General features: G+C 42.5%; 2 protein-coding genes across 14 annotated transcripts in view; one reads left to right on the forward strand and one right to left on the reverse strand.

Moving 5' to 3' along the window:
- Positions 1–391: 391 nt before the first annotated feature.
- ANKRD34B (ankyrin repeat domain 34B) lies at positions 392–14,152 on the forward strand. Of its 5 annotated transcripts, none has more exons than XM_070517867.1 (5): positions 392–531; positions 1,615–1,760; positions 3,580–3,662; positions 6,261–6,363; positions 10,900–14,152. In XM_070517867.1, the coding sequence occupies exon 5, from the start codon at positions 10,923–10,925 to the stop codon at positions 12,465–12,467; it is 1,545 nt and encodes a 514-aa protein (XP_070373968.1). In that variant the 5' UTR covers positions 392–531; positions 1,615–1,760; positions 3,580–3,662; positions 6,261–6,363; positions 10,900–10,922; the 3' UTR covers positions 12,468–14,152. The 5 variants fall into 5 exon arrangements, with proteins under 5 accessions (XP_070373968.1, XP_044633851.2, XP_044633852.2 ...); XM_044777916.2 differs by lacking the exon at positions 392–531 and adding an exon at positions 579–719 and having other exon boundaries at positions 3,577–3,662; XM_044777917.2 differs by lacking the exon at positions 392–531 and adding an exon at positions 579–719.
- A 9,195-nt stretch (positions 14,153–23,347) lies between these two features.
- Positions 23,348–27,974, reverse strand: part of FAM151B (family with sequence similarity 151 member B) — a 36,403-nt gene continuing 31,776 nt past the window's right edge. For 8 of the 9 annotated variants that reach the window (XM_070517876.1, XM_044777919.2, XM_070517869.1 and 5 more), the window contains one exon: positions 23,348–25,379. In XM_070517876.1, the coding sequence (XP_070373977.1) occupies positions 25,220–25,379 (160 nt within the window). In that variant the 3' untranslated portion in view covers positions 23,348–25,219. Of the gene's footprint in view, positions 25,380–26,360; positions 26,415–27,974 lie in introns of all 9 variants that reach the window. The other variant, XM_044777922.2, reaches the window with a different exon arrangement.

Raw genomic sequence — 27,974 nt, forward strand, 5'->3', positions numbered from 1 at the left:
TCCCTTTATCCCGCACTGGAGTTTAACACATACGATACATTATGAGGCGTTTTGTTAAGGTGTTACACTGATGTTGTAATAATACTGTAATAAAGTTATAAACTCATAACAACAAAAACAAGAAGGGTTGCTCCCACCCCCCACCCCCCCCAAGCTGAAGTGAAACTCCGGCCGTTCCTAAAGGAGGTTCAGGGACCCGAAAGGGAAAGAGGGACCCGCGGGGGACAGACAGGGAGCAGCCGGGAGGATGTGAACCGGGGGAGGGACGCAGAGACGGACGGGGGAACCGGGGCCCGAGATGCAGCAGCGGTCGGCGCCCCGCAGCTGGAAGACCCTGCGGCCCCTGCTCGGGGCCGAGCCGCCCGGGCCGAGCGCAGCGGCCGGGCTGGGGCGGGGGCGCACGTGCAGGGACGGGAGGCCGAGCCTCGAGGGCAGACCTCGGCCCCGCCGCCCCCGCCGCGCAGCCCGAGCCCGAGCCCGAGCCCGCGCGTCACTCGCGGCCGCAGCGCGGCGCCGCCGGCGTCTGGCGAGGTGCGCGCCTCGCGGCCCCCGCGCCCACGGCTCGCAGCCCGGGCCGCCCCGCGGTCTCTCCGGCGGCAGGGGCGGCGCAGGGCGGCACCTCCGGGTCTGCGCCTCGAGCCGCCGGGCGCCGCGGAGGAGCAAGCCCAGCCCGGAGGGCGCCGGGCCGCCGGCGCGGGGGGTCCCTGCCGAGCCGGGAGGTGGGAGTCGCCGCCGCCGCCCCGACAGCGCGTCCGGCCGGCGAGCGGCGCCGTCTCTGCGGGCGGCACTTGGGGAAACTTTGGTTGCAGCGCCGGCTGCCGGGCGGAGGGCGCCGAGGGCGAGCCCGGGGCCCCGCGGCCGCCCCTGCCGCGCACTGACACTGCGGGGCCCCGGGGCGGAGAGACCCGCGCGGGCCGAGGGGCGCCATCGCGGGACCCCCTCGCGCCTCCCGCAGTCCCCGCGGCTCTCGGCTCGGGCTTTGCGGCGGCTCCGTCACGACCCCGCCGGGATGCGGCTGTCGCCTCCTCCTCGGCCTGACCGCGCCGGGGACAGGATGGGGCGGCCCGTGGCCGCGGGGTGTCCGGGGGGAGCGGGGAGGACCGGCGGGCGCGGGTCGGCGCCGCAGCGGGAGCGGCGCGCGCTCGGCCGCGGGAGCGCGCTGGTCGGAGGGTCCGACCTGGGCGCGTCGCCGCAGGTGCCTCGGGCCGCGGGGCAGCGGGAGGTGCGGGCTCGGGGCCGCGGAGCCGCTTGCAGCCGCTAGCTCGGCAAATGGGAGCCACATAGGGGCAGTCAGCCCGGAACTGGCGCCTCTCGGGGGCGCACAGCCTTGGCACTAGGACCCCGGACCCCCTTCGGGAGAACCGGGGTCCAGAGGTGCGCCTGCCCCAGGATGGGGGCAATGGCTGCTCCCCAGGGAGGGCCGCGTCCTCCGGGCCGGCGGTGTGGGGACCGCTTCGCAGCGGCTCTGGGCTGACCCTCTGCTCCTGGATGGCGATCGCCTCGGCCTCCAGCTGCCTGCCTTGGCTCAGAGACAGGCGACGAAACGCGCGCCCGGCCCCCACTGGTGCCCTGGCGCTGTCGCCCCAGTCACCTTCCTTTGCCCTTCTCCGACAGCACCTCGGGCTCGCTCCCTCCTACTCAGGAGAAGCTGAGGAAACGAGCTCGGCTCCCGGCTCCCGGAGCCAGCGGCGACTGTGGAGACGCGGCCAGAATCCTCAACTGCTTGGAAATCCATCACCTTGGTTCCCTGAGACTTGGAGGTATAGGTTTGCGTGCGTGTGTGTGTGTGTGTGTTGGGAGGGCGTCTGCTGAAAGGGATGGGGGTCTGGCTGCCCCAGGCCTCAGCCCCAGAGACCTGGGGGACAGCCGAAGTAACTAGAAGACACCGGCCCTTTTTGGGTATGTGTGGGAAACACAGCAAACCTTACCAGCTACTCCTTGCCTTGGGCAGCTTCTAAATATTTCTCACAGGCTGGTGCCAGAGAAGAATACTTTCCCTGGCAAGCCGTTACATTTCTGGGACAATCTCAGGTGCGTCTTTTGTTCTGACTCTGCCCGTTTCCTTGCACCGGGAGGAGACGTGTATTTTGCTTGTGGCAGGCGTTCCAAGTGCAGCTGGCCTGGCATCCTGGCCTTGGGCTGCCCACTACAACTCTGGATTTCTTCAAACTTGTTTGGGAAGGGCAGGAGAGCAAACCTCCAGCCCCTGGCCCATTCTAACTGGAGGCTGCACTCTTCTCTGGACCTGTGGGCTCCCTGTACCCCTCTCTAGGCCAAGGCAGTCATCTCTGCCCTTGCTCCTGCAGGAGAGTTGAGCATCAGACCTCCTGGAGGTAATGATGAGACAGCCTGGTGGGAGCCTGAGGCAGGGTTGATAGCCAAATAAGAAGTGGGACTGGAACAAGGAGTGGAGAGCTTGTCACAGATTTTCTCCAAGTGTGCACAGGAAGCACCCCCTATTGAATATCTGGGAGTGGAGCCTGGAATCTTCTTTTTAACCAGCTCTGCGTGTGATTCCTATGAACACAGAAGGTGGGGAACCCATCAGGCACCTTGGCCTCCCACTGTCAGACTCTTCCAGCCCAGAAGACTCACGTTTAGTGATGCATCTTTAGAAACTGACATTTGTTGAATTCCTAAGTGGCAAGTGTATTAGGATCTTTTAAATCCTCACAATCATCTTCTGTAAAGTAGATATTAACCCTAAGATGAGGCTCAGAGGAACGGCTGCCAGAGGGTTGGTAACTTGGAGGAGACACAGCCCCTTTCGTGAGGCACAGCCTGCTGCCTCCTCCGAGCTCGCTCTGGTCCAGCTATGGGCAGCACAGAGAGAGGGCAGCCTGGGACAAGGGCGAAGGGCTGAATTTCGAGCTTGAAATCCATTTGTTAATTTCTGCCCCCTGGCTGCCCTCCCCCACCATGGCCAGACAACTAACTTTATGAGAGGGAGCACACATCCTATTTGTAGGTGAAGCAAGAGGTTCAAAGGAAAACAATATTGCTCTCTCAATAAGAGGAAAACTGCAGTGACTTGGGGAGAAAAAGCCACAGGAAAGGCCAAGCCTGTCGTCTCCAAGGGGGCTTGGAAAGCTCCTCAGCCCGGTGGCACTACCGTGTAACATACCAGACAGATCAGGTACTCAAACAGAACCCTACTGTGGGGAAGCTGGCCATCCAGGAAGCAAGGAGACATGAGAGACAGGGCACAGGAACATTTGATTAAGTCCTGGGGAGCAGGCAAGTAAGAGGAGTGACTTTGGGAGAGTTCCCTCACCCTGCCTTCCTCCACCTCTTCCTCTGCACAGAATGCAGCCGACCTGGTAAGGGCTGCAGCCCTTCCGATTCCAGCAGCCCTTGCAGAGCAGGCTGGGTCCTGCAGACACACACACAGGGTGGCCGTGCGTAGGATCCACTCCCGACGCTTTTCAGACTCCTAATCAGTGCTCTATGGGTAACTGAACCAACACTGTAGAAATGGCTTCACAAGGAATTGAAAAACCAGACTCCAAATGGGAGAGATGTGTGAAACAAATTATTGGTATTTATGTAACTCTGAATAGCTTTGATTTCCTTCAGTAGGAACTGACAGCTGGCTGACAGAAAACTCATCCAGGGAGAGAAGAGACATAAGCGGAGGATGAAATTGTGAATAACATCTTCAGGTAACTTTCTATTTCCATTGAGAGTGGGTGTCTGGAGGGGAGAATGTAGTTACGATTTGAATTGCTTCATTTATCGACAGTATTTTTAACAGGGTTCGCAATTCTAAGATCCAGGGCTTTTTACTTCTTTCTCCTGGCTTCCAGTCTCCTGGCAGCAGGGCAGAGAGCTGGGGATTCCACCATCCAGCCTGTAGCTTCTGACCGTATCCCCTGCTTTCAGCTCGCTGCCTGCAAGTTTGGAGCCTTTCTGGTTAATCTGTTCAGAGAATAACTCTTTGTTTTCTTGCCTAGGAGAGTGGCTGTCTACGTGTGGGGGTGGGGAGGGGTAAAGGACCTGGGGGTCCAGTTGTTCTGTTCACAGACACTGAATCATCCTCTCATTTCAACCCTGTGCCTCATTGCCACTTTCTGTGTCACTTGGGGCCTCCAGGTCCTAGAGGTCATGGGTCCCACGGGTCAGCGGGCTCCCTTGTCGTGGGGGCCGCCTCCCTAGATGCTTACGTTTCGGCCTATGCTGTGCTAAGGCATTTTCCCACACCACCGTCCCCCTCTGTTTCCAAAGCTTGTTTGAAGTTGCTCATCTGGTGATATCTCTCCTCCAGTTTTCTTTATTTTTCAGAATATATATCTTTCTTATTATTTTTTAAATAATTAAACTGTAATTTTAGTGGGATCTTGGAATTAGAGAGAGGCACTAAAAGAGAACAGTAAGTCTGCCATGATGAATGGCAAGTGATGTTAAAAACATTCTAATTTTAAAATAAAAAGCAATTTATCCAGCTGTTTAATAATTAATATCTCATAATAATGCTGAAATTATTGTATTTGGAAAATGCACTTAAAAGATATCATCTTTCCATATTTCACTTATTAGATTCCATTTATGTTTACAAACGTTATTTACAGATCCTAAAAAAAAACAACACTTTAAATATTTTATCTGTTATTTAAATAGCCTGTGGTTTAGAATATGATAGACATAAAAGAAGGCTAAATTCTGAAATAAAAATTTTAAAAAGAAAATTGCAGTGAGTGGGGAGCACCCCAGGAAACTCTTTCTAGACATTATGTGATTTCATGACCCTGCTCCGGGGGGGAGGGGAATGTGATGATTGTCATTCCCTGGAGGAGGAACCCAAGACTCAGAGAGGCTGAGCGATTTGACCAGGGCACACAGCTACTAATAGGGGAGTTAGCATGGAAATCTGGGTCTGTCTGACCCCCGAACTTTCTCCAGTTTAACTGTTATCCATTTGGAAGGTATAACTGAACTTGGAAATCACTTCTAAGCTGGATTTAAACAAAGGGCCCGCCCGAATGTCAATACAGCATCAGTGCTGGGTGCTCAGTGGGCATGGTTCACACAAGGAAACAGGAAGCGAGAACGTTTCTGAAGGAGGATTATTGGAGGCTAGAGAAGTGTTCTTCATCGCTTACCTCGATGAAGAGTAAATTAGTCAAACTTCGAATATCAGCATTTTTGATGTGTAAATGGATGAGGCAAGATAAAAGAACCAACTGAAAGAGGGTGAAGGCGTCAAGACAAGGGGATTATTCCAATAAAATACTGATGGCAAAACAAGACAGTAAGAAACCAAACCTGTGTGCATGTGGAGAATATAGTTGGCAGCTTCTTTCTCTGACAAATATGATGTTTCAACAATTTCAAAATTGCTCTACTAAATGTGAACAACGTAAAAGTTTATATCAAACAGGGGCTGGCCCCGTGGCCGAGTGGTTAAGTTCGCGCGCCCCGCTGCAGGCGGCCCAGTGTTTCGTTGGTTCGAATCCTGGGCGCGGACATGACACTGCTCGTCAGACCACGCTGAGGCAGCGTCCCACATGCCACAACTAGAAGAACCCACAACGAAGAATACACAACTATGTACTGGGGGGCTTTGGGGAGAAAAAGGAAAAAATAAAATCTTTAAAAAAAAAAAAGTTTATATCAAACAAAGAGGAAGCCTTTGTTGTTTTTGCTAGATGGTCTTCCAGTACTCAGGGGAGGGGTCTGCCTTGTCCGCCTGGCAGATGGATTCGCTTGTTGCCGCTACCTGGGGGTCCACTGCCCAGTTTCCCTGAGGCCCCGGAGCCCACAGCACCCCCGTCACAGGACCGCAGTGGGGCCACCACCCCCTCAGGCATCCCAGTTGGCAGTGCATTGCCAGCTCCCCTTCTTCTCCCAAGACCTCTTGACACCAACTTCAGTGACAGACAGTTATGACAGAAAGTGCTCAGGCTTAGCGTTGTGGAGAAAGGCCTTTACATGAGGATGGGTGAAAGGTTTGAAAATCTTTCTGAAAGATTCTTATAAGGCTTCTTTTTTCAAGCAAGATTGGCCCAGATACTAGGCTATATGAAGGTAGAGTATTGAAATCTGCTGTCCTGTAACTTGTTTTCATTTGAGTATGTTTCTTGAATGCTACTTTTGGTCAAAGGTGTTTTTACAAGATTGATACTGTAACTCTTCTTGAATTGTAGTCACTAAGTGGGTCCTGCACTTGATGTTATGTTCCAGCTCATTTCTCTAAGTCTCTTTGCTGTATTAAACCCACTTGTATATGAAAAATGCTAACAGAAGGTTTCTTTCGTGACCAGCATCTCACGAGAGCCCTTGTCAGATGCTTTGCATTCAGAATAGACCTCTGAGTTGGGACCCAAGCCGTCAACAATCCTAAATTCCCAGGTTCCTGAGTTGCAGGTATGTCTGGCTCTGGAATAGCTTTTGTAGAACGTTGCACATGGGACAAAAATCGCGTCCTTCACTTTCGCTGTATTTATGTGTGTGCGTGTTGAGTAGTTGTTCTTTGCTTAACATCATGAATGATACTAAAGTGAAAACGAATAAGTAGATTCTTTTGAATACTGCCTTTCAGGAGCTTACTAGTTGAAACTCCTTGAAAGTGAGGCACAAATCCTATCGATAATACCACAAAAACGGAATTATGTTGCAAAAAGTAAGACCTTAATAAACTTTAATGGTGAAGTATATCTTACATAAACGCTATGCTCTTTTCTGTACACGTGTTCTATTTGACAATAAATAGGTAACAGCAGTATCATAAGAAGCATATGTGAAATATGTACCATTTAGAGAGGAGTAAAGTGGACACCCATGTACATACCACCCAGGTTGGGAACCAGAGCAGTCCCTGAACCTGCAAAGCCCCTGTGTGTCCCCCGAATTGCACTCTTCTCCCTACCCCGCCAAGAAGAAACTTTCTCTTGATTTTTGTGTTAATCATTCCCTTTGCTTATTTTTCTTTCCAGTTTCCCACTTGTGTATATTCCTTTAGTAAATTAAATGTTTATTTTTGAAAAACTGGGTACCAAGCACAAAATGAGATGAATAAAAGAAAGGCCAGTATTGCCAATACACGATGAAAGGCCTTGGGAGAAGATCAGTTGAGCAGTCTCTGGATCTTAGTTTGGCTCAGCATCCCTGAGCGTTTACAAGAGCCCCTTCTGGGCAAGGTCGTGAGTGAGGCCTGGGGAATACGGGGCTCACCCTTACAGGGCTTCTGGCAGAGCTGTAGTGTAGACCAGGTACTGGGTATCCAAAGGGCATGGGTATTCGGTCTTTCTTTTCTTGCACTCCCCACAACTTATCCCCAGATCTCAGAGCAGGTCAAAGGCAAACAATTGCGCAGGGCTGAAATGAGTTCTGTTGGCTACCCCAGAAAGCAGGGCATGAAGAAGAGAGCAGAGATGTGGTCAGGACAAAGCAAGTAGATCAAAGAATTGAGGGTAGGCTCACCTGGGCATTTGGTCCTCGCTTAACAAGGTGGTAAAATGGCAGTGTGATCTCAGGGATGATGCCTGTGTACCTCCCTTATCCTGGCATCTCCTCTCACCATCTTCCTGGGGACTTTAGATGCCTCTCCTCTGTAATGATCTCTAGCCTGTGGTATCTCATTTCTTCTTTCCTATTCTACCATTTCATCTTAGTAGACTACATCTGCCAGTAGATTCTTGAGTGTGTATCCCAATTCTTGACTGATGGTTTGGCTAGATGTAGAATTCTAAGCTGGGAATCATTTTTCCTTTAGATCTTTAAAAAAACATTCTTCCATTGTCTTTCACTGTTGCTGTGGATATATCCCAGTCCATTCTAATTCTTGATCCTTTAGTATCTGACTTATCCAGCCCACTCCCCACCTCTTGCCCCCAAGCTTGTAGAATCTTCTCTGTTCTCAGTGTTCTGGAAATTTACAGCCATGTGCCATGGTCAGGGTCTGTCTTCATTCATTGTGCTATGATCTAATTGGTCCTTTCAATTTGGAAAGTCATGTCCCTCAGGTCTAGAAAATTCTCTTGATCTCATTGACCAGCATTTCCTTTCCTGCTCATCTCTCCCCCGACCCCCACTCTTTTCTCTTTCAAGAAATTCTGTTAGTTGGATGTTGGATTTCCTGATCTAGCTCTCTAATTTTCTCATTTTTTTCTCTTCTATTCTTTTTGCTTGACTGTGTTAGAGATTTTATCAATGTTATCCACCCCTTCTATTGAGTTTTGCAGTTTCTATCGTGTTTTTATATTTTGAGAGCTTTGTTTAGTCTCTGAATATTCTTTTTTCATAGACTCTTGTTTTGTGGTTACAACATCTTCTCATCCCTTTGAGGATATAGAGTTTTTGAAATCTTCATTTTCCTAATATTTGTTTTCCCCAAGTTGCTTTTTTCTATTTGTTCTGGTCTCTATCTTTAATGTAAGAGGGTTTTTGGTTTGTTTTTTCTTTGGACTGTTTGCTCATGGTCAAAGGGCTTGGATTAAAAGGCTAATGTGAAGCCTGGAGCACATGGGTGACCTGGAGCACGTGGGTCACCTTGAAGCCTCACTGTCGGATGACCAGGGTGGCATGTTGGGGAATCCCTGTGGTCAGGACTCGGGTATTTTCTTCTAGGTAGGCAGGTCAGATTCTTGAGAGAGTTGCAGTTTTCTCCTGAAGGATAAAGGTATGGCTGCCAGCCTTCTTGGAGCTGGGGAAGAGGGCTGTGATCCCTCCATTCAGTGATCAGTAAGCATACAATCCATTTCCCCCCCATTTTCTTGTCCTCAGACGTTGCCAGTGACTCCCAGTCCAGAGACTCTGTTTCACCATTTCTGTAGGATAAAGTTCTGGATGTGTCCTCAGCTGGGAGGGGCTCTCCTATCTCCTGGTGGCTTAGATTGGAGGAAAGACCTGAGACAGCGCTTCTCAGACTTTGATGTGCATACAAGTCACCTGGGGATCTGGTTAAAATGTAGGCTTTCGTTCAGTAGGTCTGGGGTGGAGCCTGAGATGCTGCAAGCCTGAGAGGCTTCAGGTAATGCCGCTGCGGCTGCTGCTGGTCCGAGGTGGGATCACACTTCGAGCAGCGAGGACCTAGGGATCGAACTGCTTCTCTAACAGCTTCTCACCTAGTCCTTATTTTAGCTGTCCCCTCCACCCCCAGTTCTAGAGCTTCCTGCTGCTGCCTCTTTCGAGGATTCTGTGGTGGACATGGACTTAGTTCTCAGCTTTACCACCAATGACTCGAGGCACAGCCTTTTCAGGCTGCTGGAGTCAGTTACCACCGGCCTGTCTGCTTTCTGGCTTCCAAAATGTTGCTGTCATCTTCTCTCCTTTTCCTGCTACCTTTGTGAGTTTATGTCTTTTTAAAAATTCTTTAGTTTTAGGGGGTTTCAAGAAGGGGCAAAATTAGATGCGTGTATTCTGCCATAGTCACCCTAACTATAACCACCTGCTAAAATATTTTCCTAAAGTTTGGTTATATTAGCATAAATAGAGCCTGATTTATGATAAAGAACTGCTATTTTAAGCCTCTAGGTCATTGCACAAGGAATGTGCTCTACTTCTCTCTTCCTCCTTTGTCTGCCTGCCAAACTCACGTGGTCTTCAAGACCCAGTTCAAATGCCTGGCCTCCGTGAAGCCCCCTTCAGTCCCCAAGTCATTAAAGCCTGAATGTTCTCCTAACTCATGACCAGCTGCTTATCCAGCATCTCCTCCAACAGCTGTCAGCTCCCCGGGGCTCAGGCTCCTGCCTTTGTGGCTCAGGGACCCGCACATGTGAGGAGCTCACAGCTGTTTAACAACTGAATTAATTTCTGCCTGCATGTCTGTCTGTTCCCTTTTTCTTTACTTTCTTTCTGCTCACTTCGTCTCCTCTTCTGTCTGTCTGTCAAGAGGTCGTTATATTTATTATCTATTCTATTATCCAATAGAAATTCATGTCCCATATTCTTAATTTTAAAAGTTAATGAGTAGAATAAATACTATTTCTCAATTTCTGAAAACTACCTAGTTATATGTAATAGATTTCTCCACTGGGTTTTTCTCCCCAGCTCTATGGACTGTTAAAAGACAAACATTTCCTCAGCTCCAGATAAAGATATAATTCTTATCAACTAATGGAAGTATCTGTTGAAGGAGTTTGAATCTGAATTATTTAGATAAATTAAACAAATAATTTTCAGTTTTAGTGATAAAAAATAAAATGTTTATAGAGTCTACATGTCTTCATTCACGTTTCTAGCCTAGAAAATGCCTTTTTCAGAGCCACCGTACTGCTGTCAAAATTTAACCCAACAGTGTGTTGCTGACGCCATAATCTAGTCAGCATATGATTTGAATGATGGAATCAAGAAAAGTGCAGAATCACGTGCTCACCATTCCTATCTCAGTGTGAACTCCAGACTGTGTCAGTTATGTTAACGTCTAGTAGTCCAAATAATTTTTCATTCTTTAAAAGAAACATAGCTCCTCAAATTGAAAATCTAGATATTAGTTGCATTATTTAACTGAAGAGCTTGTTTGAGTAATTTAATACTAGGACGTTTTTACGTTAAGCTACCATAAACACACTATATTTTAATTGATTCTGTTGTTACACAGAATTTTGGCTCTTTTGCTTAAATTTGCATTTTAGTGTTATTTTAAAAATATTTTTCACAAGTAGAAAATAAGTGTGTTATTGTTTAATTAATGTCAGATTTAGGGAAGTACTGGGTTTGTGTTATATCAAATTTGATGAAGATTTTGAAAGTAAATTTTGGTTTGTATTCTCTAAGCATTGTTACCATTCTAAAATTTTTTATTTCACAATTCACTATTTTGCTCTGTATTTACTAATTGTGTAATCTCATTTATGTCCTCTTTCTCTATACATATTTCAGCAATTGTGACTAATAACATGAATATAACCTGGGGCATTGATTCTGGCTAATCTTATGGTCTTCATCTTCTTGGATACCCAGGTATTGATTGCTGATTTTTGAAGATGGATGAAGGTGTAGAATTGTCAAGTGATGGAAATTCCCTGATCAAAGCCGTGCATCAGAGCCGGCTTCGCCTCACAAGACTCTTGCTGGAAGGCGGCGCCTACATCAACGAGAGCAATGACCGCGGGGAAACACCCCTAATGATCGCTTGTAAGACCAAACACGTTGATCCCCAGGGTGTCAGTAAAGCCAAAATGGTTAAATACCTGTTAGAAAACAATGCTGATCCGAACATACAGGACAAGTCTGGGAAAACTGCTCTGATGCACGCTTGCTTAGAAAAAGCCGGTCCTGAAGTTGTGTCTCTGCTCGTGAAGAGCGGGGCTGACCTCAGCTTGCAAGACCATTCTAGTTCCTCGGCCCTCGTTTATGCTATAAATTCAGAAGATAGAGAGACCCTGAAAGTTCTGCTTAGTGCTTGCAGGGCAAAAGGGAAAGAGGTCATTATCATAACAACAGCAAAATCGCCTTCTGGCAGGCACACGACCAGACAGTACTTAAACATGCCTCCTGCGGATACAGACAGGAGTCCTGCACCAGCCACCTGTGCCACTCCTTCAGAAATAGACATCAAAACTGCCTCGTCGCCACTTTCACCTTCTCCTGAAACCGAAACGACACTTTTTGGCTTTAAAGACCTGGAGCCCTCAGGAAGCAGTGATGATGCACTGGACCCAGGCTCCCCTGTGAGGAAGCCTGCCATGGCTCCTAATGGGCCCAAGCTACCCCAGGTTCCACCCTGGATCAAGAGTCCCCCCTCATTACTGCACCAGCACAGAGTGGCCTCTTTGCAAGAGGAACTCCAGGATATCACTCCAGAGGAAGAATTATCCTACAAAACCAATGGGCTGGCACTTTCCAAGCGATTCATCACTAGGCACGAAAGCATTGATATAAAAGACACTGCACATTTGCTAAGAGCCTTTGATCGGGCCAGCTCAAGGAAGATGTCACATGATGAGATAAATTACCAATCCCTTTTTTCAGAAGGAAATCAGCAATGCATTGAAATCCCTGTTGACCAGGACCCAGACTCTAACCAGACAATATTTGCTTCCACCCTAAGAAGTATAGTTCATAAAAGAAACTCAGGGGCAAATCACTACAGCTCTGATTCCCAGCTCTCCTCTGGCCTAACCCCTGCAACCTTAGAAGACGGCAAAGCATTTACAGGAAAGAAAAAGATCCTCTCCCCATCTTCTTCCTTGTTGTCAGGGTCCAAGGAATTGTTGGAGAATATTCCCCCCGGTCCCCTGAGCAGGAGAAATCACGCAATTTTAGAAAGGCGTGGTTCTGGAGCTTTCCCTTTAGATCACAGCATTCCCGGAACCAGACCAGGATTTCTGCCCCCCTTAAATGTGAATCCGCACCCTCCCGTCTCGGATATCAACGTCAGCAACAAGATTTCCAGCCTTCTTTCTTGTGGCCAAAAAGTGCTTATGCCAACAGTTCCTATTTTCCCTAAAGAATTCAAAAGTAAAAAAATGTTGTTAAGGAGACAGTCATTGCAAACAGAACAAATTAAGCAATTAGTAAACTTTTAAGAGCTGGCTAGAAGACACATTTTGTTAAATGTCTACATCAGAAATAGAGAACTAGAGAAGAAATCTCAAATGTTCATTCTTTGAAGTCTTGTAATCAGTTAGTCTGTAATGGTTGGGGGGGATCAAAATGTACTGTGTATCATAGTAAGTACTGTGAACACCCAAATAACATATAGTTTCTGCTGAGGAAATTCTCTCAAACAAAATTAAAGCTATTTTTCTCAAAACCTCCAATATTGAACAACCTTCATGTGGTCAAAGTTTTTAACGTAAACAAAAATCAGCAAAGAAAGAGATAACTTAAAAAAAAATTTCAGATTTGCCAAATATTTTATTAGGAAACGTTGCATTCAAGTCAATAAGTTTTTTTAAATATTTCAATAAATAAGATTCTAATTTTCCATGATGTGAAAACCATAAAAGAAAATATTGACAGCTATAAAATGTTCTATGATCAATAAGCCTAAGCTACAAAGAAACAATGAACTAATTCTTAAACAATGTTGACTGCAGGTAGGTAAAAATGTAGTTAAAATTTTAAAAGGTCAACCACTATTATAGACTGAGCGGCTCATGCTCGTGTTGTCGGCTTCGTCAATGTCACATGGTGGCTCAGTTTCACAAGCTCGTGCTAGTCTAGGCCAAGTGTTTGTGTGCTATCTTTTGCTTTATTTTGTTTTTCAGACAAACTTTGCCATAACGTTATCTTAGGGAATTCTTACTTCTCCATATCTTTTAATTCCTGGTATTATTTTTTGAAGCCTATCCATAGGTTCCCAATAACGAGATAATATCAAAGTGAAAAAGCAATCCTCTTTACTTATATCAAATTATTCTTGTCTTTCTAAGAACAACTTAAAAAAAGAGCTTGGGATTTATCACAAGTATAACCTAAATACTTGCTTTGTTTTAAAAGAGGAAAAATTGATTGTTAGATTATCTTAGGTCAGCTAAAATTAAGAAAGCCAGTAGAAGCTTAAATAGAAAATGTACTAAATATTTGATCAATATTAAACAGTATCTTTTTATTTCTGATATATTGTTATTAGACATTTAAATAATAAGGATATGTAAGGATAATTTCCTTAGTGTGACATTCCAATCATCTAGTATATTAGGACCTGTGAATAACTTCTAACAAAATAAATGAATACCATGCTACTGTCATAAAATATTATAAAATGACTAAATTATCTATATGATTTCAAAATGTCATGTTTATATAAAGAGTCCTCATTTCAATCTAGCAGCCTTACAACAAAGAATAGATCAAACTATACAAAACCTGAGTGTGTGAATTTGATGATCGTCATATACAGCTTGATTTCTTTGCCTTCGTCAGTGGAGGCGCTCCGAACAGTTGGCATGATGCTTTTCCTGGCAATTGGATATGAGCAAGTTGTGATGTACATAGTAAATTATTTAATTTCTTGTGGCTTTTGTTTGAAAAATAATTGGAGGTTCTCCATTTAATGTTTTGAAGAATATCAATATTAATTATATTAGAAATATTTTTTGATTCAGAATTTAGAATTGTACATAATGTTTATAGGTAGCTAAACCCTCTTTTGAAAGTTTTAATATTGAGAAAAGTTCTTGGCTTTAAAAGCTGTAAGGATAGAGTTTGGAAGAATATGTAAATAGATTAGTTCCTAAAATGGTATCAATAAAGATTTAAAATGTCATTTTGATTATGACTGATTTCTATTTATCTCAAATACTAATGGTAAATATTTCAACATAATCTCAAGAGAAATTGTGCCCCATATGTTTACTTTGAGTAAATAGAAAACAAAGAAAGAATAACTTTTGTTGCTATTCTCATCCCAACATGAAAACAAAATTTACTAGGATTAAAACTTTCTTGACCATATTTGGAAGAATTTTTAGCCTTCTAGCAATCCTAAGTACAATTTAGGAGCTGAGATTGTCTGAGCCTGATTGTAAAGCCATCCTATGGGATTTTCACTCCATTAAGTGGAATATGTCACTGGGATCCCAATGGTAAGTCACAGATATTTGCATCAGGAATTGGATGTGTGTTTGTGTGTGTGTGTGTGTAGTGTATTTAGACTTTAACATAACATAAACGTATGAAAGGTATGATGACACTTCATTCATTAGTTTGAGAGGTGCCATTTTTAGTTACTCCTGGCTGGCATTTCCACAATACAGCCGATACTATTTCATGGCAAGGGTAATTTTGTGGAGGACACAGCAACCACAGTTACTGAGACAAGTGTCGCCAGTGCCCAGCCAAGCAGCGCCCAGGGAAGGTGGTAACACCTGCCCGGCATGTTCTTTGGTGGAGGCGCACCCATCAGGCGTCCAGTACCTGAACCTTTTAAAAACTCAAATGATAAAACTAACTACTCTTATTCTGATTAAATACTCACCATGTAGCCTTCTAATAATTTGACTCCCATATAGCTTACTTAAAGGAAAGAACAAACTTGTCAGGGTGAGGGGAATTGTATTAATCCTGTTTTTTATTTATTGTATTTTGCTGATGCTTTGGTGTATTGGGGTCTTGCTGACACCGGAGGGACTGCCCCTCCCAGGTTAGCTAATTCCCAGAGATAGAAAACAGCTTGCCTGGGAATACATCTTTCATAGGCAGACCAACCAATCCAGAACCCAAACTCCAACCACCTCCTCTATGGGGCTCTCACATTTAGGGCCTCTACCTGCCTGCTCTCATCACCCCAGGGGAGGTACCAGACAACTAGAGACAGCCTCTACACCTAGACCCACTGAAATTGTTCAAACCAGCCAATCCTAAGCCTGCTTACCCTGCCTTGCTCGTGCATTTCCATAGAAGCTATAATATAGGCTCCTGCCCCTGTTTTTCCCTCACTCCCTCTGCCTCCAGACTGATGCTGGTGCTTCCCTGAGTGGCCCTGTGTGGTGTGACAGGTCCTCTTCCTCTTGGGAACTGTGAGTAACACACTATATTCTCAATGGCAGTTGTCTCCTGATCTGTTGGCTTCACCACACCTGAATAATGATAAAGCCTACATTTTAAAACAAGAAGGCAAAGTCCAATTGGAAGTCATAATTCTTAATAAGTCAATAGTTGAGTTTCTGGAGCCTTGTTTAATGCCAGTATTCCTTAGATCCCATTTCCAAGTCTCCACGAGAAGAGGGCCAAATCATGGACCGTGGTAAATTCACGAGATTTCCTGGAGCTGCCCACTGGCCTTTTCAAGGTGACATCCTGTCTCTTCGTGCACGTTTGTTGAACGTCTACAATTCTTAAAGAGAAGGCCAGGAAAGGAAAAAGTGGGGAGAATAACTAATACAACGATAACTACAAAAACAATTTAAAAGAATCTGAATTAGCTGGAACATTGTCTCAAAACCAATAACTTGAGGCTTAGCAAGTAGCTTGCAGGTTGGTTTTGAAAACCAATTGCATAAGATTAGAATGATCAATAATTTATGTGGAAAAACATCTGACAGTTTTAGTTAAATACTAGCCTGATACAATCCAAGCTTGTCAGGACTGCTAACAGGGCTAAGACTGATTTATTAAAAGATTAATGAGTTTCTACTACTGAATCTTAGCACTGGTGGGTCAAATCTGAAATAGTGTTTTTAATTCGAGATACCACATCTTAAAGTATACACATAAGAAAATGAAAAAGATGACAAAGAGTCTGGGAAAAAATTTTAAAATAGAAAGGATTGGTGGTGTTTAGCATGGAGATAAAAAGACAATTGAGATTAGACGGCTGACCTTGAATATAAAAGGACTGATGCACTGACTTAGTCTAGAACTCTCCAAATTAAGATAAACTAAGACCAGAAAATTGAAGTTACAGAAATATTTCAACCCTTTTAGCTACTAGAGCTGTCTGTCTATGGAAAACTCTGTCCTAAGAAGACGTGAACCATCATTTTTGGAACTAGGCAGAGGGTAGGTGTTGATCAGAGATTTAACGAAAGTAGTTCTTTTTATTGAACAATCTTTAAAGTCTTTTCAACTAGAAGGTTCTTTCAGACAGTTTTTACTTATTAACAATTCTAGATTCAGTGGGAAAAGTTGGACACTAATGATTGAAATGACGTTTTGGAATTTCAATCATCCATATGACTTCTTAGCTTTCTTTTCACATTCATTAAGTATTGGTTATAGTGGCAAAAATTTAAATTTTGATTGCCAGGCAAAACATTTCAAAAAGGATCCTCTTGTCAACTTCAAAAAGAAAAAAAAAAGAAAGCTATCTGATCCCTGCAACCTTGAGTCCTATTAATATGCAGAATTTGACATCCAAGGGAAGAACACTTCCACCAAGGGATGGAATCATAGTTCCACTGAAGTGGAAACTGGGATAACCACTCCAGGTCATTCCAGGTCATTCCTTCTTGGGGGAAAAAGGGGTCATGCTGTTGGTTGGACTGACTGTCAGAACTACAAATAGGAAGTAGAAGGAATATGGGTGGAATCTGAGTAACTCACTGGGGTAGCCCCTTATCATAGCCAGTGGTAAATGTAGGTTATTACAATCTCACACAGGCAGGACCATCAAGGCCTCAGCACCCTCAAGAATGAAGGGTTGGCATATACCACAAGGTAGTTTCTTGGCTCTCTGTTTCTGACCACAGCTATTGGAAGGGGCAGTCTAAATTACCATACAACCCTATTGGTTTTCTTCCCCTCAATGGTAGAGCGGACCAAGGATGGACAAATGACCCAAGGGAACAAAACCACAAATTGGGATGAGCCAATGGGGCTTTCTCTCAGCAATCTGAATTTGCTTAGTGGAGCACTGGAGTCCATGACCTCCCCCTGCTGAGGATCCTGTCTCAGTTCTTCCCCTTCCTGCTGCCCAGGTGTTCAGCTTTTCCCTAAATTTTGTGGATATGTCTCCTTATGATAACCTCCTCCCCGGCCTCCTTTATTTGAGATAATTGAACAGGATTCTATTATTGCATCCAAAATGTTTCTGATGAAAACAGTGCCTAAAGCAATATCAGTTGGATCAAAATGGAATATGTGGTCCCGAGATAAGATAATTATTAACAGAACAAGGACTGCATGGCACAGAGAGTTCCAACTCATCAGGGCAGCTTTGGCACATAGTGGGTGCCAATCAGGGGACAGAGTCTTCATCAGTGACACCATCACGGTCACAGAGGCTCTTTAGAACACTGCCTGGCATATAGTATGCACTCCAAAAGTTTACTGCTGCTTATCATCACTGTAAGTGTGAGGATAAAGAATTTTGGAAAATGCAAAAGCATTAATTTATTTGATATATTAGTAAAATGATGGTTGTAATTATACTCTCTCCCCTGCAAAGTTCCAAATGGGTCATTCATTTTATACATCCTTTTTAACTCAAAAACAACATAAATATAGTTTCTTACTGTTTGAGTTTTTTAAAATGACTTGCATGTATTTTTTTCAATTTAAAACCTAATGGGGGAGGTGGGGGCGACTCCATGACCTAGTGGTTAAGTTTGATGCGCTCTGCTTTGGCACCCAGGTTTGTGGGTTTGTATCCCAGGCGCAGACCTACACCACTTGTCAGCCATGCTGTGGTGAAGATATATAAAATAGAGGAATAAAATATATATATTACGTATAAAATAGAGGAAGATTGGCAACAGATGTTAGCTCAGGGCTAATCTTCCTCAGGAAAAAAAAATTAATAGAACTATTTTTCAAGAATTTATATTTAGACACAAAATGCATTTAAATGTGCTACACACATTTTTATAGCTTAAAGAAACAATGCTTTGAATTCAAAATGATTAAAGCAGAAATAGCATTAGCCTTTTTATCCATATGTGCTGAACACCTAAAACGCCTTGAGACAGAGGCTTTCAAAGCTTTTAGTCTGAGGGACTCTTTATACTCTTAAAAATTGAGGACCCCATGGGGCTGGCCCCGTGGCCGAGTGGTTAAGTTCGCGCACTCCGCTGCAGGCGGCCAGGTGTTTCGTTAGTTCGAATCCTGGGCGCGGACATGGCACTGCTCATCAGACCACGCTGAGGCAGCGTCCCACATGCCACAACTAGAAGAACCCACAACAAAGAATACACAACTACGTACCGGGGGGCTTTGGGGAGAAAAAGGAAAAAATAAAATCTTTAAAAAAAAAAAAAAATTGAGGACCCCAAAGGTTTTTTTTTAAATCTAGGTTATGGGTATCAATGTTTAGTACATTAAAAATTAAAACTGGGAAATTTCTAAAATGTTAATTCTTTGAAAAGAACAATAAACCCATTACATGTTAGCATAAATATTTTATGAAAAAATAACTACATTTTCCAAAATACATTTGGTGAGAAGAGTGGCACTGTTTTGTTTTGCAAATCTCTTTTTTGCCTTAATAGAAAACAGCTGGATTCTCCTCTGTGTTTCTGCTTTCAGTCTGTTTTAATATGTTGTTTTAGTTGAAGCGTATGAAGAAAATATGGCTTCATACAGATATGTAATTGGAAAAGAAGAAAGAATTTAATAGACTTTTCAGATAATGGTGGATGGTCTTCTTTGATACTGGACCCAAACTTAGTAAATGGTAGTTTCTTAAAAGATGGTTGTAATGTGGAATCTGAAACCACATCAGTGAACGTCCATATTCTGTTCCACCAGATTTCATTGTTCTGTCTTGCACTTTGAATGGGTTCTTCGGCCGTGCAAGATTTTATAACATCATGCACTACTCATTTGGAAAATACTGATTCCTTGAGTTATGCAGATCTTCTAAATGTTGAAACATTTCATTGTATATAACATAAAAAACATTTATTACTATTACCACTGATATCAGAGAAAAGTCTTTAAGTATGAGGAATTGTCAAGCTCACAATGATGGATTCAAGTTTATCTAAATTCTAATTGTTCATTTAAAAGGTCAGGTTTTATCACTGGCAACAGATACTATCAGTTGTTTTCCTTGAAGCGACAAACTTGCTTTGTTCATTTTTCAGAAAATATCTGCCAAATACCCAAGACTGAGTAACTTTGTCTGTCAGTTGTTCTTTCAAGTAAATATTTTTTCCATGAAAACAATGGCTAGTTCAGTTTGCAACAAGTGCTTTTCTTTAAGACAAGCACTGAACAGTATACAGAATTGTTCTGTGTTTACCTCCCATTCCATCCATGGAATATTAAAAAGGTGTGTACTCAAGATCAAGATTTACTAAAACTAATAATGTTTGCAGAATCAATGATTTTGTCTTTTTTCTTCCTTTTTAATGTGAGTGTGTGGCAGTGAAGAATATGATTGCTACTTGATGCCATGAACTTGATTCATACTAAAGCATCAAAAATTTAACCTACCATTGTTTTCCCACCATCAGGGCAATGTCAACACAGTGAGACAGGCAAATACTGTTATTTGTGAAATAATTTCATGAATGGTTTTGACCTCATGGATCTCCTAAAAGTGTCTTGGGAACTGAGGGGTTTGCAGGCCACACCGTAAGAACAACTGGCGTAAGAGAATTACTGAGGTGCTGCGTCATCATCCATCCGTCCATCCATCTGTTAAGGGCCTATTCTGACCAGGCATCATTGAAAATGGATAGTTTCATTTCCCAAAACAGCACAGTTGAGGGCAAAATACAAGCCCGTAAAATAATTATAGTCTAGCAGAGGATGTGCATCAGGAGAAGCCACAGGTCTGCCTGGGGAAGTCACGAAAGGCTCCTTAAAGGAACCTTGGTTTAGGGGCCGGGCTCAACAGGCTCTGTGAAGAGGTCACGCCCTTCCGCGTTGCAGTTGTTTGATTAGCTCTTGAATTCACAAAATAACAACAGACTCTCACAGCCAATATTTCAATTAACGTTTTTGAACTCTTATTACATTCTTTCACCCCAAGGAAGAAATAAAGGAGAAAGGGGCAATGACCAGCCTTAACAAAGATTCTATGGCAGCAACCAAACCCAGAAAAGCTCAGCCGCTAGATTTAGTCAGGCTGGTCCCTCCTGCGAGCAGAAACATGGAAATGAAAGCCACTGAGAGGCCAGGAGGCTGGGGAGCCCCTTTCAAGCCCTGCCTGCTGTCTCTCCACTCTGAGTTGTTTAAACTTAGGAAATAATGTAAAATATTAGTAAAGTAGCAATTACTTGGGGAGAGTTCTTTAAGAGACTGGCAGAATAAAATAAGGAAGCACCCTCTCTAAAGCTCGAGAGGGAGGGGAGTTCAGGGACAGGCAGACGGGGTTTTCATTTTTCTTTCCAAGTTGGTATAAAGTAGCAATATCAACAAATCACTGAGAAATATAGCCACACCTGGCCCCTGTCCTATCCTGTTTGGGTCAGTGGCACCACCTGCTACTCAAGCCAAAAATACAAATGCCGGACTCTTCCCTCTCCCCCGTATGCCCCATTCACTAGTTTAAAACCTCTGGCGAGTTCTTCCTTCTTAACCTGTCCTCTGTCTCTTGAGCCTTTCCATTCCCTTTGCTACCACTTTAATCAGGGCTTCCTCTCCTTTCACTTCACGAATGCCAAGTCTCCTCCTCATGCCACTGTCATCACCTTTCTAACACTCAAAACTGATAATAACACTTCCCTGTGTAAAATGCGATGGCTCCCACCGCCTAAGAGAAAAGCTTGTACTCAGCTCAGAAGATGAATCCGGCCCCAGCCTGATGTCCAGCCTCATAGTACGGGGCCTCTACTGACCGTTCTGAGCAGGTCAGATCCGACTCTTTCCCACTTTGCTGGCGTGCCTTTGCTCGATGGACTCTTACTCATCGTTCCAGACACATCTTATGTGTTTCCTCTCAATTATTAACAGACTGCCATCTGTCACCACCACCTGGGGTATACTAGCTCCATCACAGGAGTTATACCCAAATCACTGTTTACAGGTCTCTCTCCCCCACCAGACCATAAGATCCTTAGGGCAGGAATCATTTCTGAGTTACCTGCACAGCCTCAGCACATCGGACATAGAGTAGGTGCCTGCCCCATATCCTCCCCCCAGGGTTCCTACTGAGCCCTGAAGTCCTCTCATGTCTCCCTCATGAAAGACACAAGTGCCCGGACAAATTATAGACCCTGGACCAAAAAGACGGTGGGTGCAGAGGAGAGACAAGCAATCTCAGTGAAGACTGAGTGACACTGAAGCAGAAACGAGGACAAAGACCTGAGCTCTGTGCTGGGGTCCCAAGAGCTCCTGGACCCCGCCCCGCTTCTTCCCAGCCCTGGTTATTAGCTTATCATTAGACTCCCATTTTCTAGATCAAGAAGTTCCTGAGCACTACTACCCTCTTCTTTCCTTGTAACCCTCCACTATTTTCCTCGCGCTGACTCACGAATTCACGATTATCAGCCGGCTGTAGGCTCCTGCCAGGTAGGCTCACACCGTAAATTCCCACGTGAGAGAACTAGCATTTTTCTATATATTCACCAGGTACTTAATCTTTTTAATGACAAGGAAAAAATCCAAGACCCTAGCTCCAACAAACAAGCAAATAAACAAACCATTCTGAATAACTTTTAACAATTTCCCACTGGATAAATGAGGATATATCTGGCCAATTAGCAACGACATCATTCCTACAGGGCCATAAGCTACCGTACTTTGTAAAGCTCTGATTTTTTTTTAACAATTGGACTTGTACCAAAGTCTCTTCTAGGGCTAGGATTGCTCTGCCAGGCCAGATGCTATGCACCTCAACACCAAAGTGTTAGGCCTGAGAACCTGGATGGAAAAATAAGTACTTAACTATCTACTTATTTTGAGTCTGTGACTTTCTTTCCAAATAGTTTCCTATGTACAGAAATGCACATAGACACACAATTTTACACAAATAGTATGATATCACACATCTGTTTTGCAGCCTGCAATATGTTATAACATCTTTCTATATTAATGAAGGTAGACTTTCAGTGTCTACATAGTACTGTATTGCATTCCTGTACATTAAATCCTTTAAAATATCAATATTATTTAACAACCAAATTGTTAAGTGTCTGTTCAAGTCTTTTGTCCATTTTTTTTTTTTTAAAGATTGGCACTTAAGCTAATAACTGTTGCCAATCTTTTTTTCCCCCTGCTTTTTCTCCCAAAATCCCCCCAGTGCATAGTTGTAGTTGTATATTTTAGTTGTGGGTCCTTCTAGTTGTGGCATGTGGGATGCCACCTCAACGTGGCCTGACAAGCGCGCCATGTCCTCGCCCAGGATCCGAACCAGGAAACCCTGGGCCGCCAAAGCGGATTATACAAACTTAACCACTTGGCCACAGGGCCAGCCCCTTTTGTCCATTTTTAATTGGGTTGTTTAGCTGCTTTTTAAAAATCAGTTTATAACAGTTCTTCACAGATTCTGAGTATGTACCCTCTGTCAGATATGTGTTAATGGTGTTTTTTGATGAGAAATTTAAAATTCTGATAAAACCCATTAACCGAGTTTTTTCTGTTATGGTTAGTGTTGTGTTATAAGAAATCATTTCCTTGGGATACAGGGGAAAGAGGGAGAAGCTGGGAACATCTTTCAATTTTATATGTCAATTATACCTCAATAAAGCTGAAATTAAAAAAAGGAAGGAAATTGCTGCCTACCGCAAAGTCATGAAAACGTCTCCCTTTAGCCGCTTCTAAATGCTTTCTAGTTTTAGCTTTCACATTTAGGCCTAAGAGCCAACTCAAACTATTGCTTGTGTACCGTGGGAAGCAGGGATCAAGGTTATTTTTTTCCATGTGGATATCCCTTAAAAATTTACTTCTCAACAGAATACATATTATAATTATTTTATATAATTTTTGTTCCTGAGAACACTTTAAAATAAACCTTTAAGTCATAATCTAAGTGACATTCAGTTGATAAATTTCTCAATATAAAAGAGTTTTCCCTTAAGACTAACATTTAAAAAAATACTATCAACGGTCAAATAATCAAGTAGTAAAAATAATCTTCTGGACAAGTAAATTTTATTTCAAACTTCATCAAAATGCAGTTCATTTATAAATTGAACTTTCTTTATAAAAGTAAAGCATGGTCATTTCAGGAAATTTATAAATTAAACATTTTTTACTATGATTTTAAGTTATTCTTTGTTACAATTTTTAAAATTTTATAATTATGAAATTGCACCTTTTGCTTTTGGCAAATAAGCATAGAAAGTGAAGTTTTAGGTGTTATTGCATGCAGTTGGAGCTAAAATTCAAAGTGGAAATATAATTGTTTTCTTTAAGTGTTTACACGTCTACAATGTTTCATGTTATATCTCTTACTGCTGTCTGTCCATCTATCTATCTATTTACATGATCATATGATAAGTCTAAAAGGAACTAACTTCATCTGTTGAGCACCTGCCACGTGATAAGCATTGAGCCAGATGCCTCCACTCTGTGAATCTCTCTCAATCTTTACAACAGCCTACAAAAGAATCCTAACCCCCACCCACCTACCACTTTATAGATGAATAAACCAAGACTCAATGAGGTTAAATATTTCCCAAAATCTATGGCTAGTAAGGGACGAGACGGGGCTTTGAGAGAAGTCTGTCTGAATTCAAAACCCAAGCTCTTTTCTTTGTACAGAACTACTTCATTCTCTGGGAGAAGGGCTGATAAACAAAAGGCAAATTACATCTATTAGGACATTCATTGGTAAACTACTTTTCAATAAATCCAAGAAGTAACATGTTTTTCTGAATGCCTTGTTCAGGACTATGCCAGACACTGTAAAGGATAGTTAAGAACGTTCCCTTACTGTGAAGGATTTTATGGTCTGGCTGAGGAGACATAACTGATACGTATGACACAATTAGCAAACAATATTAAACAGTTAAAGTTAACTGTTAAAGGAAGATCTAGAGACCACTGATGTTGTAGACATCTTTGAAGTGGCCTGTGCTGGAGGACATTGAGTTGACTTTTAGAGTGGGACTATACTATGAAGGGTCTTGAAACAGTAGAATTCAATAAAGTTGAATTTAAGAAGACTTTGGAGATTTTTGATTTGGCTTAAAGAAAGAGGTGTTTAAAAGTGTTTTCTTCAGCAGATACTCAGGGTATCTCTGGGTAGAGTGTGAGGAATGGGTCATGAAGAACCAGTTTTTGCAATTCTAGTAATACAACGAGGACCTGGACTAACGTGGTACTGGTGAGAAACAGAAATCAAATGATAGATTGCCAGGAGTAAAATTCTGCTCTCCCACACTATTTTGCCCACTATAGATAAGATGCTATGATCAAAACAAAGATACAAAAAACATATGTAGCTGTCAGCATGCTCCCAACAATATGGAAATTCTAGATTCATCTAATTTAATCTATATTGTTTTCAGTAAATGGATTTGACTTTGTTATGAGAAAGTTCCTCGCCCCGGTGAAAGTTAAAAACATTTTCAAAGCCCTCTTACTCTTTTGAAGTTTCTGAAATAACCAGTTCTCCAGGAAAAAGGAAAGAGGGTGCCATGTTTTTGTGGAATCTCTGTAATGCAAATGCCAACAAAATATGATTTATACCTGTGTTATGTATGACATGCGATCCTTTCAATTATCTCCAGTATATCAAAATTATTTCCTATAAAGGGTTTTAAAGCATCATTTTCCTAAATTAATATTAGACTAGGCCCACTGAAATCTCTTACCAAATCTTCTAGATAAGTACAGGATTCCAAGGACATATGCATAACAGAGTAAGCACTCAATAAGCGTTTTTTGCTTGGATGAATTGGAGCATAAATCAATCATCATAACTCACATGGTAATTAATTCAGACCAAAGTGGAGAAGGATTATGAAACCAAGACATGAAACAGTTTAGAAGAATCTTCTTCTTAGAGATTAACTTTGATTCCAATGGCTTGTTTAAATTCATGGTTTTGTGGTTCCAAGATGTCATAGAAAACTTGCTTTTTGTCAAAATGGTCTCTAATAAAAAGTAAATCTTCAGTGGAATAGTTATCATTTTTTCCAGTCCAAATAGTCAGACTGTACCTGCATTAAAATAAAACAGAATTATATAGTTAAAAGTGAAAGATAAGAAACAGTGACGAGGAATTCCAATAAGGCTAAAAATAGTTACTTTCATTCGTCTCTAACCCAAATTCACACGGATGAAAAAATTAATTAGTAATGGCGGTACTATACTGTTTCACTCCTTCATCAACATCAAAGGGACTAGAGAGAAAAAAATTCACATGGCTGTTGTTTAAATTAGGTAACTGCTGTATCTGAATTACAGGACTGTTAAATGGCTTTAGAAACCAGACTGGTAGCACTGGAAATGGGCCAAATTTGGGACAAAAGAACTGAGGAGATTGTGTTGCTCATCAGGGAATCTGTTTCCTGCACAGAACTGCAGCTCTGCCCAGGCTTCTTCAGTGGCTGCACAGAGTGAGACGCACACCTGCAAGGGCTGTGAGGAGACCCAAGCATCACACTTCTAAGCGGCCCCATTGTCCCTTCTGGGGGTTTTTGCATGAGATACAAGAATGCCAAGAGGGGTCACTAAGGCCAAACAGAATAAATTTAGATCTACTTCTGGAGGTAAAAAGAAACAATAATATATGCAGATTTATTATGGATGTAAGAATATGCTCAGAATTTTAATGTTATTTAAATTTTATATTTTCATCTTTTCTAGTGACATTACTCCTATTGCTTTAGAGTCTAGGAAAATGCAAAGCTGTTAAGTAGTTTCATATTGCTTTTCCCCATAAACATGTCAGAATGCAGGGGAAAATCTCCAAAGCATTTCTTCTACTAATGATAAGAAATAGTCTAACCATGGTATATATTCCTGTTATATTGACACGTTTCTGTCCTTCAGGATGGTGACATCATCCTGAAAATGTAGCAGAGAAAAGTGCTTTGGATTTTGTTCCCCAGCAGTATTATGTGGAAAACCAAAAAGAATTTTTAAACTACAGCTGAGAACACAGAAAAGAAAAAATGAGAATTACTTTAAAAACCTACGTTTTTGCTAAAATGGCATCTTTATTACTTTATTTGAGCACCACGGTGACAAACCTTATAAAAGGACACAGATATGAGTTTAGGTTAAAAGGAGAGCTTTCCAGTATTATTTTTGTCTCTCTTAATCCTCCATTGAATTTAATCTGAAATAGGAAAAATAAAATTGCCTAAGGGTATCTTAAATTGTATTCACTCAAATCAATTCTCAGGTTTCATTTTTTAAGCCCTTTTTATTGTGAAATAACATACATAGGAAAAAATGCATGAAACATAAATGTACACGTTAACAAATTATTATAAAATGAACTCCAGTGTAACCAAAACACAAATCAAGACACGGACCGTGGCCAGCACCTCAGGAGGCCCCTGTATGTCACTGCCCCGTCACACCCTCTCCTGCCCACTGGAGTCCTCACGACCTTGACTTTTGTGGTACCATCTTCGTGGTTTTCTTTATTTTCTTTCGTTATTACTTTCTTCTTGCTAGCCACCTATATATCCATCCCTAAACAATACAGTTTAGTTTTTGCCTGCTAATTAATTTTATATAAATGAAACCATATGGTATATAATATTTTTTTTGGTCTTGCTTCTTTTGCTGAATATTGTTTGTAAAACTTACCCAAGTTGAAACACGTAGCTGCAGTTTATTCATTTTCTTTGGAGAACAATTTAGCCTTATCTACTTAAGTTGAAAATATGAATAACCTATGACCTAGAAATTCTATTCCTACAAGTTGCCTTCCTGTGCAACCTTTATAAATGCAGGCACATGTGCACCAGGATGTGTCTGTGTGTATAAAATACATGACTGCTCACAGCTGCACTCTTTCAAACAGTCGAAACCATGAAACAATCCAACTGTCATTCAATAATAGAGCAAATAGTGACACAGAAATAACAGAATATATAGTTCCTTATAAATTCCGTATTAGAGCCTTTTTGAGTTACAAAAATCTTCCCCAACTTTGTGCCTAACCTGTTCATGTTCTTCCTGGTATTTTTAGATGGAAAAAATTTCTGAATTTTAATCTATTCAAATTACTCAAATATATCCTCTATGGATAGTGATTTTTCTGTCTTGTTTAAGAATTTCTTCCTATCCCCAATTATGAAGATATTCTCTAGTGATATGGTCCATTAAAGCTTGGTTGTTTTACCTTTCATATTTAAAAAAAGACGCTGAAAGAGATGGAGTTAAGAGAAACCCAAAATTGGGGATAGAGGAAAACAAATGGACAATACAACACAAAGGAGAACGAGACAGAGAAGGAGAAGACCCACTTCGTGCAGAGCCATCAGCCAAAGGACAGGAGTTCAAATGGAGGGTGACCAGCAGAACCTAAATGCTGCAGAGGTTAAGAATTTGGCTCGAACACAGTGCGATCCTCAAAGGAGAAATTTCGGGAGAGTAATTGACTGCATAGGAAGAGGAAGGTAAGGAAATTGAGGGCTAGACAACAAAAGATGTGGGCTGGCAGGAACTTCTTATTTGAATATGGCAGCCTTTATAAAGTCAGCACTGCCTCCTTTTTCTCCTAGGAATCACCCAAATGCAGCAAAAAGAACGAAAACAGAAATCTCATCTTCAATGAAATCAAGAAAGAGCTGAAA

Source organism: Equus asinus, chromosome 9 (genome assembly GCF_041296235.1).
Source record: "Equus asinus isolate D_3611 breed Donkey chromosome 9, EquAss-T2T_v2, whole genome shotgun sequence".
NCBI lineage: Eukaryota > Metazoa > Chordata > Mammalia > Perissodactyla > Equidae > Equus > Equus asinus.

Excerpts from the sequence above, each read along its gene's own strand:
- ANKRD34B (XM_070517867.1), top strand. The coding sequence starts at position 10,923 with ATGGATGAAGGTGTAGAATTGTCAAGTGATGGAAATTCCCTGATCAAA.